Source organism: Osmerus eperlanus, chromosome 6 (genome assembly GCF_963692335.1).
Source record: "Osmerus eperlanus chromosome 6, fOsmEpe2.1, whole genome shotgun sequence".
Taxonomy (NCBI): Eukaryota; Metazoa; Chordata; class Actinopteri; order Osmeriformes; family Osmeridae; genus Osmerus; species Osmerus eperlanus.
Genome location: NC_085023.1, coordinates 17,600,272 through 17,618,020, shown reverse-complemented (window position 1 = coordinate 17,618,020; position 17,749 = coordinate 17,600,272). Strand labels below are relative to the sequence as shown.

The window sequence follows — 17,749 nt, the reverse complement described above, 5'->3', positions numbered from 1 at the left end:
CTTTAGAGAGCAATACTCAACCTTTCAAGGATAAGTCCCTCTGCAACCAATGGTCCAACTTCTTTTTGTTTTTTTCAATAATAGGCAAATATTTAATGAGCATCTTTCCTGTTGATCCTTAGTTATGGTAATACCAAGGTATGTTACCCTTTCTTTGACTGGAATATTGTAAATATAGGGTGTCACACAGCCTTTAATTGACACCTATTAAGATTTAAGCAAAGGCCAGATGCTTTGGAAAATATATCTATCACAATGACTGCTCTGGGAATCTGGTCAGAATCTTTCAAAAAGAGGGTTGTGTCATCTGCAAGTTGACTTATGATAATATCTCTGTCCGCAATAGAGAGATCCCTTTGACATCACTGGATTTAACAAAACTTGTAAGAAGTTGGGTTGCAAGCAGGAAGAGGTACGGTGAAATTGGGCAACCTTGCCTAATTCCTCTTTTCAAATCAAATCTAGGAGAGGTACCATGCTTAAATTTAATTGAACTGTTCCCATTCATATAAAGAGTTTTAATTGTACTACAAAAAAAAAAATTCTCTATGGGGGATGAAAAATCACTTGGAGGCTGAGAAGGAACAGTGTGATGACACCAAAAGAAGTCCTTAGCTAATTAGCAATCAATTTAACAGCCTATGGGGTACCTGGTTTTAGGGTGAGTCAACAACAACACCAACAGTATTCATACTGTTGCAAATTCAAATTCATACTGACTGCCATTCCAGCAACATCATATGTTTACACTCAGGAAATGAGTCAACCTACAGTACAACCCGCCAACCAACTTTCACCTGGAAAATTGTGTCCACCAAAATAAGTAATTATCTAATTAGCAATCAACTTAACAGCCAATCAGCAGCCTATGGGGTACCTGGTTCTAGGGTGTGTCAACAACAACACCAACAGTACCACCCCTTTAGACGGGCTGGCTCACATCATTGGCTGGGTGACGTTTGCTGTGGGCCTTCCAGCCATTGGATTGGCAATCTATGCTCTAAAGCACATGGCCAAAGGTAGGAATGGAGTGCCTTTCCACATCATCAGCCTCCTTGTCTCAGATATCTTCAACTTCATTGGCCGACCACAAGTCACCACGCAAAGTGTCATATCCCCTGACATGTCCATGCTCATCTTGTACTTTGGTGTTGTCTCAAACATCACCTTCATGGTGTGCATAGCACAGGAGCGCCACCTGCAGACAGCCTGGCCACAGTGCCAGGGCTTTTTCACCAGAGTCAAAAGCACCGCCCTGTTCTCCATGGTCATGTGGGCGGCGCCCTTCGCCATCCTTGCTCTCGCGGTGCTCAAATACTATTTCTGGTTCGCTGTGACCCTGCTCCTCCCAAGGAAGAACCATTTGATGTTTGCTATAAAAAAGGTTATGCATGGTCACATGAAGGAAACATCTGCCATAAAACTAAACAACTCTGATCACAGGCTTCAGTTTCTCATACATTTTTCTTTAATAACTTTAAAATGGGATACAAATATTGTCAGTTCCACAGAAGACTCTAGAAAGGTGTAAAACATCTGATATCAGTTATCTAGGGTAGGAGGAGTCTGCTGGCTGCTGGAGGCAGGCAGACAGGCAGGTAACAGACATACAGACAGGTAAACCAGACAGACAGGTCAACCGTCAAGGAAACAGTGCAGCGCTCCATGAGCTGGTACAGTACAAATCATCAGGCACAACCGCCACAGAAGTCAACATCAGAGAGAGAGAGAGAGAGAGTGTGTGTATGTGTGTTTGTTGGGGTGGCGGGATTGGCCCAGGTGTCAGTGTCATAATCAGATACCATACACATACACAATCTGAGAGAAACGCATTCACTCAGTTTGTAAACAAAAAGCTCTTAAAAAAGACAAGAAAAACAGAGTGGAATAAAATGCACTCTGAAAAGCTCTATAGAGTGACGTTACAAAAAGCAAAAAGAAGTTGTGTGAGAAGGAGACCTAACAGAATATTAAGCCTTTTGGAGTCCTGAGTATATAAAATAAAACAGAACAGACCAGAGAAAAAGGCCAAAGTCAGTCAAATCAACAAACAACAACACAAAACACAACCATAAAAAGGATTGTTGTCTTGAAATTAAAACAACCATCATCCAAGCCTATCGCCATGACACCCAGTGTGATAGCCAGTGTCTGTGGACGGCTGGTGGATGGCAGGTCTCTTCAGGAAGGAGAGGCATCTGCTGTGGTCTAGAATACCTAGCTCAAATACTATCAAATACTTGGGGTGCGCTTGGTTCAATTTACCCCCATACAATGTACTACATGGAAAAGTCCCAAAGTAACACTGTACTATGAGATAAACCCAGTGCACCCTAAATACATGTAGGCATTTGGCCAGTGTATTTTACCTACGTTTGGCCTCTAGAGGCTGGTCCTGGGTCAGTTTAGCATTTTCCTTGTTCGTGATCAGTGTTAGGATCTAGGAAAGTAAATCTGAATGCGGATCTGGTCCCAGGGCACCATTATGGCAGAGGTGTCAGGAGGGGAGGGGATGCAAGCAGCAAGGGGCCGTGTTTGTGTCAGTCTCTTGGCAGAGTGGTCCAGAGCAGGCTTCGGGGGGTAGGGCCTTCAGCCAGTCTACTGCGGAGCAACAGACTCTGGCTGTGGTTGAAGGCGAGGAAGAGGTCCACACTGGGCCCCCCTGGGCCTGGCAGGCCTGCTCCCAGGCCGGGCTGCCTACAGGAGAGGAGTCTGGGCTAGCTTGACCCCTCGGCCTGGCTCTATGGTTCCCCTTAGTCACGGCCCTACAGGAGGAGCTGGAGGCTGGATCGGTGGTGTGCTTCCTTATAGGCCAGCCCTACCGGCGGGGCTGGTGCCTGGGAGCACGGGGCAGCTGCGAGGGGCTGGAGGAGGAGGAGGAGCAGGAAGGCATGGAGGCCAGCGAGGCTGTGGCTGCGGCATCCTCGGCCTCCTCCAGCTCTCCAGCGTGGAGCTCCTGGCTGACGCTGGACTGCAGGGCGGCCGGGGTCAGCCACTCTTTAGGCAGGCAGCTCTGCAGGAAGGGCACACAAGAGCTGAAGTAGGCCAGACGGTTGACCCAGCGAGGGACCTCCCTGCCGCACAGGATCTGAGGGGGGAAGAGATGGGGACAGAGAGACAGGAAGTCAGGCAAAGGGAAGGCTGACGTACCCGTCAGGGGCTGAGAAACACTTTGAGGACCTGATGGAAGAGGAGAGACCGCCGTACAGCAGCAGCAGACAGCTGACTCCACAGGCTCGCTGGGAGTATTCCTGGAAGAAGGACTGCTGACAGCTAGCCTAAATGTACATTAGGTAGTCCAGTAAGGCGCAACGCTGGGATGGTTATGGGAATGTACACTTACATTAAAACTAGCCTCATTGCATTACATGAAGTAGCAGGACCTCCTCTCTGTCTGAGAGCTGCATTATCTGACTTCTGTTATTGTTCTGTTAGAAGCGAAAGACGCTTGCACAGCAGGAAGAGACATTGTCTTTAGTCTCTGTAGTAGCCCTGGTGGCAGCAGTCCAGCACACCGAACATACATGAATCAACCATCATCTGTTTACCTCTGCCGTACAAAATCCTGTATGACAAAGAACAACACTCTCATTCTCAGCATAACACCCTCTGTGTGGGATTAAAATTATTCTATAAACTGTCCTATCATCTCAGGCAACACGTCGAAATGTGACTGGGTAAACTTTCCCCTTTGGTGTCTGTGCGTCTCTGCACGAGGAGGCAGGGCTAGGGAAAGAGCTGCTTCTCAGAAAGAAGCAAAGTGTGAGAATTACTAGTGAGAAGATGGAGGCTGTGAAGAACACCCACTCAGAGCTGGGGGGGGGGCTGCAGCTCACAAGCTGACTTAGCTAATCCATTCCCAGAATCCTCCTGTGTAGTGCCAACAACAGACTCTAATCCAGGCCGCCGAGCAGATCAGGTAGAGAGAAGGAAATGAAAGTGAGTCAGACACAGATTTCCCTTGCATCCTAACACAGGAACTGGTCACAGCCCCAGCCACATCCTCAGGGCCAACTGTCCACATAGCCTTGGCGTCCTTGGCCTCCACCAGGCCCAGGCCTCCAGCCGCTGCTCAGCCTCCACCCATTCCTCTGCCTGGTGCCTGAGGCTGGCTGGGAGAGATGGCAGCTACTGAGTCTATTTGTGTAACAACGGCACAGGATTTGACATTCTTTGATATGGGTGGGGGTTTTCAGAACAAGATAACGTAGGCCTATGTAGGCTATGCCAAGAAGAATCCTCGAACTAAGCCAAGATTAAATCTGATCCTCAGAGGAAATATAAAAAGAAGAATAAATGGGAAACAAAATCTAACTCAGGCTCACACTCAAGCAAAACAATATAAAAGCAGAACAGAATCTGTCTTGGTGGTCGTGGTCAGTGGTGACAGGCAGCTAAAAGTGGCAGTCAGCCGGGTGAGAGGGAGCAGTTCCTGGTGTCGGGGCGCCGGCAGAGGCATCCTCCTTGTCGTGGTCATCATTATCGTCTTCCATCATCAAAGCTTCATTTGCCTTTCAGATGGAGGACTGCCCTCAGACACACTAGAGAGCATGTCTCAGGAGGGTTAGTCATCTGCCTCTCCATGCCACGCCCCTTGCTCCGCACGCACGCACACACACACACACACACACACACACACACACACACACACACACACACACACACACACACACACACACACACACACACACACACACACACACACCCCTACTCATTAGTGTTTCATAATGAAGATGGAGGACAAAGATCAATGGTTTGAATAAAGAGAGAAGACAGGTGTTCTAAGATAACCGACTGTTAGCCTAATTCTCCATGTCTTGATCATTTACACTCATATTCACCCCTCAGGGAAAATGACTAACTAGAGAGGGCTTTCTGCTGATCTGGCACAGACCATAATAACAGAGTCTCCGACCTAACAAAGGTTAGCTACATTAGTAAACATGAGCCCAAAGCCTGCAGGAAGAAACACTAGTGTCTAGGGTCATCTGATCCCCAGACAAGTTTACCTTTGAGGCTGGTGTGTGTATGTGAGTGAGTGAGTGTGTGTGTCTGTGTTTGTGTGTAGCTACGCCGGCGTGTCAGGGCTTGTATCACAGTGTACTAATCCCTGTCTCCCGGCCAAGCGCTGACTATAATACTGACACACCGTAAAGCATCTTTGGACTACTGCCAAAAGTTTGGGCTGGGATGAAGGTTCCGAGGGGGGGGGGGGGGGGGGGGATTTGATTTGCGTTTGTGTGTGTATAATATACCATACCTCTGACAGAGCTGATGAGAAGTGGTTGCAGTTCTTGTGCATGAGGTGGTAGGCGTTTCCCTTGTATTCTTTGCCCATCTCCTCTACGATGCGCTCCACGTCTTCCTCATTAAAGTCTGTGCTCCCCAGGACAAGGGCCTCTCTGCGGGAGGACAGCATGTTAGTGGCTGTACCATCACACACGCCACACAAACAGGCCTGTGCGGGACTCCAAATAATCGGGAATTAGGTACGTCCTCCTGTTATGGCTCTATTCAGGCCAACCGTGCTGCCGTCATTAGCATCAGTGGAGAAGACTCTCTGGAGCCTGCAGGCACATCAACTAGAGCAGAACTGATGCCCAGCTGCATAGGAGCACTGCTAGGAAAACACACATCTATCCAGGCTGCATGCGCGTAGACAAAGATGTCTAGTCAGCTGTTCATGTGGTTGTTGTTGAGCAGCTGTGTGACTAAGCTCTCCTCGCTATGGTACAGGACAAGTCTGACCATATGCTTCATCCCACAGCTCTTCATTAGGGCCAAAACGCTGGTGGCTGGCTGACTTACAAGCTAGTCTTTCAGTCCACTAAATAATGAAGTGAAATGATCAGGACAACATTATTTCAAGCAGTCACAAATGCTTCGGAAGACAAACATACAGAAGCAAAAACCTTCTCTTAAGCAGTTGGCACTCACTTGAATTTGAACGTGTCGCCGAGTTCTGTGGCGTCGCCCGGGGTTATCTCAAAAATCCCTGAGAATGGGTATGGATGTCCTCCATAGGCAAACTCTGGAGGGAGCACGCGCGCGCGCACACACACACGCGCACACACAGGAAAAACAATAGGATTGCATTAAGACACTTGCATCTCCTGAGCACACACCTACGCACACGCACACACAGCAGGGTAGAGTAGAGAGGCTGACCTCTGCCGTAGACCTCAATTCCTGAGTGGAAGACTCCGATGCCCAGAGAGGTGGTGAACTCATTGATCCAGTACTGTGGAGAGGAGACAGAGAGACACACCACATGGCTCAGTATTACCAGTTAAAACTGAAGGGAGTAAAGTAGATAACTGAAAACAATGATCATAAGAATGACATCATGACAATGACATGATCAAGCAGTGGTTCCTGCTTTGTTTGGTGTTTTTTTTTAAGTGCCAGGCCTGGTTGCACTAGTGATGGATAGAGGAACACCATCTGGCCATTTTCCAGGGAGGGCTGTGATTGGTGAACTCTCGCCCACTGACCTCTCATCCCACGTAACCATGGAAACACACCAGACTCTTCAGAACAGAAAGGCAAAAAAAAAAAAAAAACACACCCATTCCCCATCCCCCTTCTCTGTCTCACATGCGTCTGCACACTATCAGGTGCGAGGGCCGTCATTCCTGTGGTGCACTGTGCTCAGTGCAGTCTGTTGCTAGGCAGAGTTCGCTGGTGTGAAATGGATACGTATGTGTCATCACAAGACAGTTGGAGTTGGGGGGAGAGGGTGCTACATCTCGTGCTCGGTCTCTCAGAAGGGAACCGTTCACTAGCCTCCAGGTCCAGAGGTACCCAGCAGACGCTCTGGGTTCCTCGATAGGCATTTACATCCAAAACCCCATTGGTCCTCCAGAACAGCCTGATAATCAGTTACACTGCTGCTGTTCTCACATCCGGTGTCATGCAAATCCAAGCCACTCTCATCTGCAGCACTGCTTTCATTATTCCCCTCTTGAAATTTGCATTGCAAACTATCCCTGGGTCTCTTTGCCATGACATTAAAAACAAAGGTTATCGTTATTATAAGACTTACTGCAACCCTCTCAGTCTCAATCAGACGGTATATTTAACACACTGTGACTATGAATGAGTCATTTGAATCCCTCACTTCTAACAGCTCACAGCTGAGCTGGCATTATAAGCACAAAATGATGCTATCTCAGAAGAATAGCCAGCCCACTGTCATTACTCCAGTTTGTAGTTCTCTCTGTGTCAAACATTGATAGGTCTCTATTATGTTGCCCCATCTATCAAACGACTGGATATTTGTGACCCAGTAAACTGAAAAATATGAATGCTCTGTAGTAGCCCACTGTGATGCTTGTCTTCTACCATGTGACTGATCCTATCTGGCAGCCATGGGTCATGTCTGGAAGACAATGAAGGGCTCAGCAGAGTAGATTCAACATTAGGCTTGAGCAAAAGCTAGGCCTCATGGTTTAAAGCTACCTTGGTTAAGTAAATCCACAATTCTTTCGCATATTAGCCTTGGTTAAATCAAGGCCATCTAAACACTACATTTAACAGTGCAGTATGGTGACGGAAGACAGGAAGCATGCTACAGTGTCACAGGGAAGGCTTGAGGCTACCTAAAGTCTGGCTGGTATAGTAATCTCACCCTGGCTGTGTAATAAGGCTCTTATCCCTCTGCCCCTAATTACAGCAAAGCTCATTAAAGACATCCTCCACAGCAGAAAGCGAAAGAGAGAGGTAGAAAGAGGGGTCCAACTCCGACTTTGGGGAGGAGAACCATACTCAGCATTGTTGTTCTGCTTGGTCCGGCCCTTTGAAAGGACTGCAAACAGACACCAGCAACAGCCCAGAACCAGAACTAGGTTCACGTTAGTAGAAAGGGGGCCAAAGAGGACCACCTGCTCCTGTTCTCCAGAACTCAAACGCTGCTCAGCTGCCAAACCCATCTGACCAGTTAGCTAAACCTAGCTGCTGTAAAACTGCAGTGAGGAGCTTTTCTACCAAATGGAGTAGGACAAGAGTAACATTCCAAATAAACCCCTTTCTGCCCCTAGTAGCCTAACTAAAGTTTAAAGTCATAGGAATTATTTCCACTATTTCCAGAGACAGTCAGAGCTGTAGGATGTAACTGTAGTGGAGTATTGTCTAATCCTAATCCAGTCCCATCCAGTTTGGCGCCTTGCAGATACACTACAGTATAACCCCTGGCCTTCAGATCAGTTCCTCATTAACCTGAGTTAACTAAACACACTCGGCTCTGGTGGGAATCCACTTATGTGAAACAAGACTCGCTACTGCTGCTTTTGCTCAGGCAGTCTCCTTCCTTTGGACTGGTTTTGGATGGATGTTGGTACACAGACACACAGTCCTCCAGGTCATGGTTTTTCATTTGACCATTGCTGATGTCCATTCATAAAATGCATAGATAAAAAACAGTACATTTCTTGTTTAAAATCTATTTGAAGTATTAAACTGTAAGTAGTAGGCCTAATAAAAAATATGATGCAGCTACCTGCCTCAACTTTGCTTGTCTACTATCAGTGAGAGATCCAGTACATATCTTGATCTGTCTCACACATGGCTGAGGTGGGGGTATAGTCCATGTGAGGAGCTTACCTACATCTAATTGAGAGAAAAATGAATTAAAATGGCTAGTTTATTGGTAAACAAATACCCATGCTATGACATGGTATTTTAATCTGCATCTTTTTAGTCTGTCCGTTACAAGACAGAGGAAAGATGGACAGGCCGTAAGTCTTAAAGTAAACTGTGGAGCAGTTTATGTAAACAGTGTTTTGTTAAACTATTAGGTCAACTCTTGTTACTTTAACAAATAATTGTTAAAACATCAATATTAAGGAGAGTGGTTGGCGTGTCAGCAGCCCTCTAGTGTCCGTATAATTTGTGAAAAAATGGGAGCATTCTGAAAAGCTTTCAGAAGAGTACAACTAATTATTTGTATGATCAGTCAGACCCTAGCTGTACTGTAGCATTATGTCTATGGCATACTGCTCCCTAAAATCTGATTCTACATAAATGTATTATTATCATAAATGTCTGACACATTGCAAGAGACAAAGTAGGCTGTGCTAAAGCCAGCGACTCGAATTAAGAAAAAAACGGAATTTCTTGATTCCTGATCGATTTCATTTTCTTATTGTGACAGTAAAGTAGACTAAACGGGTAATTTTAGCATCTGAACTGGCTTTTGGTCTGGGTCATTTAGTTTCTGTCAAAATATGCTGACGTAATCAAAGAACTGACAAACTTGTAGAAACTAACGGGACAGATGCTTAAAACATTTTAGACGTAAAATGCTAACGTTAGCCAGCAGCTTTTCATCGTGTTATTGCTAGCAGCTAGCTTGCGTCTAACTAGCCAACTAAAAGTGTTATGCAGCTAGCTTGCGTTTCCTATGGCCATCTAACCTTAACGGTCGGAAGCTAGTTCTAGCATGCTGTCACACTTTTGTTCTTTCTTTGGACACGCTTACTAAGTTTTCTAGATGGATAAAATAGCAAAAAAACTTACCATATCATAGACGTTTAAAATGATCGGCTCGTTTGCCATCACTGGCATCGGGAATTTCTTCCACTATGCTGGTGTCAGTATACACTCTGGCAGCTAGCTAGTGTGCTTGCTAGCCGTGGCCACCCAATATTTCACGTTATTGATTTGCCTGCTCGCTACCTAGTTCCCTGGTATTTTCTCCAGTTAACTGACACTCTGTCTACTACTAGCTTGCAAATCCACCTGTGCCAACAGAAAACGCATTACGTTCCATAAAAAGTTCATCAGTCTCGCAATCGCATAGGGGTAGCTACTTCGATCCAATTTCCCCATGCAAACAGATGTGATGTCAGGTCGCCAGGTTTTGCTCGCCGTTGTTGCTGTATAAATTGAACTGGCATACACTGCTCATTCAGTGAAATTATTTTGGTATAGCAACATTTTTTGTTTCAACTGGGAATAGCCATTCAAAAAACAAATGGCTTTATATGCCTTTCCTCAACGCCGTAGTTTGTTACTCCTTCCAGATGAAAAAAAAAATCTCCAGCAGAAATAACGGTGAGGTACAGTACCAGATGCCTGTCAAGTAAAGAACAACGGGAAACATTTCTTCATTATTCCCTCACCACCCCGCGGTGCACTGGGCTGGCACGGATCGCATTGACTGTGCTTCTAACATGATGTATTATTAGGTTGTAAGAAAGAGGTTCAATTAAAATTACCACTATGTACACTGAAAATTCCGACGTCGGTCATACACTGTGAATAACTGACCTAACAATGCCCAGCCCCGCTCTCGCCCGTTTTTTCCACTGGCAAGTACACTGACACAAAACAAGGTGGCACAAAACGAATTGAACACAAACGTCTCCAGCAAAGCACGTAGGTTTGTGGGAAATGTCGTTTTAAATTGTGTAAGTATCAATAACTGCATACCATCGCCACCTGCTGGACAAAAGCTTACTCACGACGTGTGGTTAGTTCAACGTCTTTTATTCGAAAAACCACACGACGATAATAATGCCACACCACTTCCACTCTCAAATGTTACATTCAAGTACACTCAATAGAAATACTGAAGTGCATGAAAATACATTTTTATTCAACTACAAGGAATCTGAAAGTGCAACTGCATCAAAGAAAAAAACTTGGAACTAATCTTTATATGAAATGCATATATTATAATATATGCATTACTTATTCGTCTTTCATCTTTCTAGCAGCAAGGACTTTACGGAAGATTTTGACATATCGACAGTAACTGTAGCCCAGTATGCAGAGAGAGAGGAAGGCGAAAATCAAAGCCACATACACAGTGAGATACTCATACTTCCTAAAAGAAAATAAGATGCACAGATTAGTTAATGGTTAGGCAGCTAAAGCACAATGTAGTCATAGACCTGCACAAGGTAACAAAGGGTGAATAAACATGCTATATATAACCATGTTTCCACTCATTACTTATCAGGATATGAATCATGTCAAATGTTATCACAAAAAACAACTACTTACGGACGGCTAATGCCAAAGGTCTGGACAGCGAACACAGCAGTCAGATCACAGAAGCTGATGAAAGAAGACACATCGATGACTTCAAAACCACAAACCCCGAAGTCCCCAAGGAGGTTTAATCACCAAAACTTCAAGCGTGTTAAACCTGTAATTGGGGTCCAATATTTTCACACGGAACACATAGATGGCACTGTCCACTTGTGAGAAGGTCAGGTAGTTCCCAGAACTCCGGTTCAGGATCTCGTAAGGCTGGTCCAGGTCTCCCAGCTTTTCAGGCACCACCGTGAAACAGCTCCGGTAGTTCTGTTGGTAAGAGGCACCATTCAAATACAGTTTCATCCACCTCATCTGAATTTCCGTTAAAGGACTATTTGAAAAGGGCAATTCACAGGCAGGTTCAATGTAGTGTGTAGCACCACTCCTGAGCAATATATATGATGCATATCATGAATCTGTACCATTCTTCAAATACACTACTTTAAACAAGCCTATTTGACTGAATTATGGATCTGTTTAAAAGATTGTAGTCTAGAGAGACAGTCACAACCTCAGGGCCCCAGGCTGTCTCCAGACTCTTGCCCTCAGTCAGCTTGGACGTCCAGGTCTGGGCCTCAGACAGACAATTTATCTACAGGACACAGCCACCCAACATGGTTACTATAGTAACGACACACACATACGCATGCTGATCTTAGTGCACTGTACCTGTTGCATGGTCGTATTGAAGGAATAGTCATTCCGTCCAAATATCTCCCAGATAATGTAGTTGGCATCCACACTCTTGATGAAAGTATTCCCATCGTACCTGAGGAAGATATAAGAAATGTGCTGGAAAATGTTCCAACCCTTTGAGAATAGCAGAATTCAGAAGTCCCCTCCTGCACTCACAGGTCTAAGTGGGGATTAAATTCAGTACTGTAGTGTAGTTTGAGAAGACATCCAAATTTCTCCCAGTCGTATTCCACCATCTGCAACAATGGTCAACAAACCCTTAATTATAATCTAATTTACAGAAGAGCATTACGGGATATTTGTGTCTAATATCAGTGATAAGTCAGTTTGGTGTTTATAATTCGGTGTTGAGGTCAACCAACAATGTTGAACGTTTCAGAGCAGGTGCACCATGGCAGTACAAGAATGACGTGCATAGCTACGGGCTACTGTCTAGGCAAGCCAGCAGGATGTATAAAGTAATACTTACCAAATCCTCTCCTAAAAAATCCTTAGAGTGGCTCCTCAGTACATCTCTTAAATAAGACGACAGTCACACACAAAAACACACACGTTACGCAGGCTCACTGACACATGATATTTGTGTACAAGATCAAACGGGAGAGCCACATCGATAGAGGTGGAGTCAGGTGGTTCTTGACAACCTTGGAATGGTGTAGTTTCTGAGGGTGTTAATCTCACAAGTCATGCCCCAAGGCCTGGTGAAGACACAAGAAAAGACACTGGGACAAAAACTCTCAGATAAACTGCTTCCTAAACTATTTTAATATAACTACTCATCTATTTGATAGTTTTCCAGAACATCAAACTAAAGATAAATGGACAAAAAATGCTGTTTGGTTTTCTGACTTGGACTACCTTGCAACACGGATGTGTCTCTTTGGTGGGCAGCCAACATGAAAATGGGATACCTGTCAACAACACAAGAGTAAGGAATAAACACAACTACATAAGTTAACAAAAGGGTCAATAAAACCAAGAACATTTCAGATTTTTACTGTCACACAAGGACTGTGGTATATGATAGAATAATATACCCGGTTAGCGAGCAGGGTACAAGTGTTGCCAATCTGGTTGGGAAGCAGTTCCAAGGTCATAACACCACTGGTCTGTTCACTAGGACACAAACAGCAAGAGGTCAAATACTAACAAACATGCAAACACACAGCAGTGTGTGTTGTGAGACATGTATTTTATCACCACATTTTACTGCATCGGTCAACAACTTTTTAACAGTGAGACTGACAAAAGTACTGACATCAGATCCGAGTATCTCTCGACATTTTCGTAGTCCACTTTCTGACTGATCGTGATAGTCTGAAATAGACAGCAAGCTTTATAAACTTTTTAAACAAGTGCTTTATATCTCACTCATCATGATACGTATGTGGACATTTGAATACATTCAGATTTGTGTCGAATGTCCGCCTAGGGACTGGCTGGTTCTATGTATAGGTTCGGAAACATTTCAAGTTACGTGTCAGCCTCACCATGTTAATAGTGCCGACTTCTAGCGCCATTTGAGAGTGGGACATCTGGGAGATGATCAACAAATGCTTATTGTTGTTCAGCAACATCACATGAACCCCTTGTCCCTCTGTATAGACAATCTGGGCCCAAATTGTAATTGTGTCTCCTTTGTCCATGTAGTATGCCAGTGCAGTCATACTGTTCTTGAAGGTGATGAAAGGGCAGCTGTGGTGCGTCATGTGCATAGAGCTCTTAGTTTCCATAAGTAATGGGTACCTGACCAGGGAAGGACACAGGTGTCATTCAAATAGAAACCAACTGTAATTGCCTTTGTGAAGACAAACAATAATGAAACTGAGGAAACCTCTGTTATAAACCAACGGCCTATCATGACAATATTTCTTGGAAGATTAATATTTTATTGCACATGCTAGGGCAATTGCACAGGACAGCCCTAACCCCCTCCCCCCACCCACATCTGTTCGTGCAGTTTCCCATCTGGTGTCTGGACAATTGGGGTGAACTGGTCCTTCTGGTCCATGTAGATCACATTGCTTGTGTTCGGCTTTCTCCAGGCGTGTAAAGACACCAGCTCAGGCATACCCACTTTACAGTAATAGAGCATGTTGTTCTCCATTTTCACCAGCATGTTCCAACTCTGGTCTGAGGGGAGATCACACACACACACACACACACATACACACACACACACAAACCCAGGAAGTTGTACATCCACATGCAAAATACACAAAGTCAGCGGTTGACGAGGTGGAGGAGACATACCCAGGATCACCTGGTGTATCTTTTCCCCCCCAGAAGCCACGTTCACGTTGCTGCCGTTGGCGAGGAGTAACTCGCCCCAGTCGTTGTCGTTCCTGAAGCTGTAGATGATGGTGTGATCGTTCCACAGCAGCAGCGCATCCATAGCGGAGCTCAGGAAGTGCATATGGAAAGGTCCGACAGGGTGTTCGCCCTCCTTGAATTTGGTCAGGAAAGTGCTAGACACGGTCGCATGAATAAAGTTAAGATCCATTTTAGAATAGCTGCAAGTTATCCTCTTACCCAACAGGGTCAATTACAATACTGATGGTTAAGACCATCCAACTCTCAGTGTAACAGTGTTCTCTCGAGCCACCTGGAGTCAGCTCAGTCCGCTCAGCCACCTGGAGTCAGGTGGCTGAGCGGTTAGGGAATCGGGATAGAAATTTGAAGGTTTCCAGTTTGGATCCCGGCTGTGCCAAACGACGTTGTGTCCTTAGGCAAGGCACTTCACCCTACTTGCCTCGGGGGAATGTCCCTGTACTTACCGTAAGTCGCTCTGGATAAGAGCGTCTGCTAAATGACTAAATGTAAATGTAATGTTCTAATGAGCCAACAGGACCTTCAGCTCAACCGAAAGGATCAAATGAGTCACCTGGTCTTCCAGGCCTTGTCCACCAGGTTGTAGATGAGGAGAGAGGGGTGTGAAGGGGAATCGGGGGAGGTGTTTATCACCAGACAGGCTAGCGTGACTGGCTGGGAACCAAAGCAGGCTGTCAGGATGGTGGTATCAGGAGGCAGCACCAGCAATGGCTGAAAATATCTGCTCTTGCTTCCTTTGAAGACTTCAGAGCCCATGAGTAGCCTATGGTCCTCCCATGCAAGCAAAGTTCCCAGTTCCATGCCCTACACAAAAAACACACACACAGAAGTATGATAACTTCAATTCTTGCACACTCAGAGATTACCTTTATAGGAAAGTCAGACATCTGTCAGCCCTCCTTTGGCAAGTAACTGGCCTGCAAGGGGTAGTAGTTTACACAACTGGTCCTCTGGTACATCCCTTTCACAGAATCGAGGCGCAAGTTGGGGTGTGAGGTCAATGTACGCTGATGGAGGTCCCACCAGTAGAGGGTGCCGTTTATAAGGAAGAGGATGCCGTCCTCTAGCAGGGCACTTTCGTCCACAGTGAAGTAGCCCTCGGGCGGCACAGGCACCAAACCTGGCTCCGCCTTCAGTTCCTCATAACTTTTGAAGCCATCCTGCGTGAAGTAGCAGCCAAGTTCTGACAGGAGAATGCTACGATATGACTTACAAGTGCCCCTCAACACAGTTATTTGGCTGCCTGGGGACAGCCGTAAGGACACTTCTTGTCCACTGTAGGGCCTCTCCTCTTCTAACCAATAAAAGGTATACTGGCTAGATATGATGAAGCGATGCTGGAAGTTAATTGGCTGAGCGTTTATGTAGAAGCTGTAGTATTTCTTGTTGCCAGGGACAACCGCTTCCCAGTATCTGTAGTCGAGAACAGCTTTGTTTAATAGCAGGCTCAGAAGTTCAGACTTAACCCTGAAAGTAAATGATGTCGCGAGGACTGCTGTGGTCCTTTATCACAAGAAAAGGGATATTGTGAAAGAAATAAAAAAACAACACACCCATCCTTGTGGAAATATCCCTGGATAGTTTCCTTTGATGCCAGTTTGATCTCTGGGTACTGGCCCAGGTTGAAGAACTGCTTGGTCAAGTATTGAGATAGCTGCAGGAGAAATGAGAAACACAGCAATAATTGGTAAATAGCAAACCCAAAAAGGTCCTACCTGATAGGCTTCACCTGGTTTTCGGTATATTGCATATCTGAAGACCCAAGAGTAAGCTTGAAGAGAGCATTTTGTCTGGAGGTCCTCTTTGGATTGAGAACACGTTCTTTACCACACCTGTATGGTCACCGAATAGTGTTCACTGCATTACACACACCGTTGTAGGTTTAAGTGCTTTGTTGTCGATTTCAGATGCGGCTGCTTGCTCCGGTGCAAAGATCCACATTCTCACTGTCTGCAATATAAACAAGAATCAAAGGGTGAGTTATTTTTCCAAAACGGAAGCTAGCTAGTTTTAGTTAGCTTCCGTTACCTAGCAACCTAGCATAATACTCGTAGCAATGCTACTACCTGCTAGTGTTACTTGTTAGCCTCCTAATTGTAAATTTTGAAGCCATACTATAGCGTTTGTCATATAGTTTTTGTCTATCGGAAAATAGTCGGTTGGGATGTTCAGAATCACATATGTGTGACGCTACTCCTTAACGGGTTAAATAACATCCTTATCGCGGAATATACATAATGCAGTTCTGCATTAGTATGATGCGAGAAAGAATTGTGTCTGATATACTGTAAGCACGTATCCATGGGGAATTGGCTTTATACATGTGGCACAGACATCCATTCATCCACTCATCTGGTCAGTGTACAGCTACTGTTCAGTCTACTGTACCTTGAGGAATGTGCCTGTTGAATTTCTACAGAGGAAACAAATGTGGCAAATATGATTAGAATTATAGTGTGCCAGATAAGTGCAACAGTCTCATAACACCAGTCTTAGCAGTCCTATTAAACAGTAACCAGTGTAATTGAATAAAGCCTTGCCAAAAATAGAAAAAATATTTGAAAGAGACGTAACAAAAAACGTTTAAGTTAAATACAAAAATAAGTAACAAGAAATTAGAACCTAATAACTTGTTTTTATAATGATCTCGATGTGTACTGGTTTTTCAACATTACCTTTGTATAGGCATTATAGCATACCAAGCAAAACTGAAGACGGAATCTTTGATGTAGAGAAATCTGGCGTCCTCCTCCTCCCCCTTAAGTGTGTTACAATACATTTAGCTTTACACATTATAAGCCTCTCAACATAATCTATATTAAGATAATTAATGAATGAATAACCAAAGTCTGCATACTGGGTACTTACAGTCACCACTGGCTTTACCCTTTTCAAACCATCGGTCGTGCATGTCATGATTGCCATTGGGGAGCTACAATAGAATCATTGTTCCAGTCAAGTTAAGTTAAGATCAAGTGTTGAGATAGTGGACCACAATGAAAAACGAGGGCGAAGAAAGGCAGGCGACATAAAAATGTCTCAAAGCAACAATATTTTAGACAGTTCAGTAATATGAGCTTATCGAGGATGCCATCATCAGCAGACAGGGTTTTTATTACCTTTTGTTGTTCAAAGTACAGCTCTCAGGGAACAACCACTCAACAAAGTCATTTTCAGTATACCTGAGGAATACCTGGCGTTGAAGATAAGAGATTAATATGATAATTTTTTGATAGGTTAGCTTGCAAGGGAGCAGTCTTGCTAGGCTTCAGAGTGGTACTCCAACTTACTCTATCTGCTATGGTGAAAAATTCTTCATCGTTCATATTATTACTGTATCTGCAAAGTAAATTAAGTTTAAAATTACCGACAGAATATTTTTGGGAACAGAAGGGTAAAATAAGATAGTTAACGTTAGCTGTCAAGCTAACATACAGTACAGTATAGCACAAACTGAAAATGTATCTAGGTCCATTATCTTATTTTAGTTTAAGTCTTCAAACCATAGACTATAGACTATAAATTATGTACAGTCAGGCAAATGTACCTCCATGCCCCATAACTGATATCAATCCTGAGGAGAAGGATAGAAAACAACATAAGCATCTTGCACATCATGTCTGTCCAACTGGTAATTGTGTGTGTTAACGCGCCAACTATCATTCAACTGTCAAACCAT

The 17,749-nt window shown here is 44.6% G+C and overlaps 3 protein-coding genes across 3 annotated transcripts; all 3 read right to left on the bottom strand.

Annotated features, from left to right (window-relative positions):
* Positions 1-1,427: 1,427 nt before the first annotated feature.
* Positions 1,428-10,286, bottom strand: desi2 (desumoylating isopeptidase 2). Its single transcript, XM_062464093.1, has 5 exons — positions 9,517-10,286; positions 6,169-6,241; positions 5,938-6,031; positions 5,261-5,402; positions 1,428-3,088 (listed from the first exon to the last, which is right to left on the bottom strand). The coding sequence occupies exons 1-5, from the start codon at positions 9,562-9,564 to the stop codon at positions 2,819-2,821; spliced, it is 627 nt and encodes a 208-aa protein (XP_062320077.1). The 5' UTR covers positions 9,565-10,286; the 3' UTR covers positions 1,428-2,818.
* A 290-nt stretch (positions 10,287-10,576) lies between these two features.
* Positions 10,577-14,873, bottom strand: LOC134022516 (cation channel sperm-associated auxiliary subunit epsilon-like). The gene is made up of 15 exons (XM_062464090.1): positions 14,624-14,873; positions 13,993-14,207; positions 13,686-13,872; positions 13,230-13,485; positions 12,998-13,056; positions 12,777-12,855; positions 12,598-12,650; positions 12,384-12,437; positions 12,209-12,254; positions 11,896-11,975; positions 11,713-11,812; positions 11,555-11,635; positions 11,153-11,310; positions 11,008-11,061; positions 10,577-10,828 (listed from the first exon to the last, which is right to left on the bottom strand). Exons 1-15 carry the CDS (start codon positions 14,869-14,871, stop codon positions 10,693-10,695), a joined length of 1,806 nt encoding a protein of 601 aa, XP_062320074.1. The 5' UTR covers positions 14,872-14,873; the 3' UTR covers positions 10,577-10,692.
* Positions 14,874-14,887: 14 nt separating this feature from the next.
* On the bottom strand, positions 14,888-17,726 carry LOC134022517 (cation channel sperm-associated auxiliary subunit epsilon-like). Its single transcript, XM_062464091.1, has 9 exons — positions 17,618-17,726; positions 17,361-17,409; positions 17,190-17,263; positions 16,939-17,002; positions 16,746-16,828; positions 16,459-16,483; positions 15,943-16,020; positions 15,624-15,724; positions 14,888-15,483 (listed from the first exon to the last, which is right to left on the bottom strand). The coding sequence occupies exons 1-9, from the start codon at positions 17,686-17,688 to the stop codon at positions 14,961-14,963; spliced, it is 1,068 nt and encodes a 355-aa protein (XP_062320075.1). The 5' UTR covers positions 17,689-17,726; the 3' UTR covers positions 14,888-14,960.
* Between the last annotated feature and the right edge of the window lie 23 nt (positions 17,727-17,749).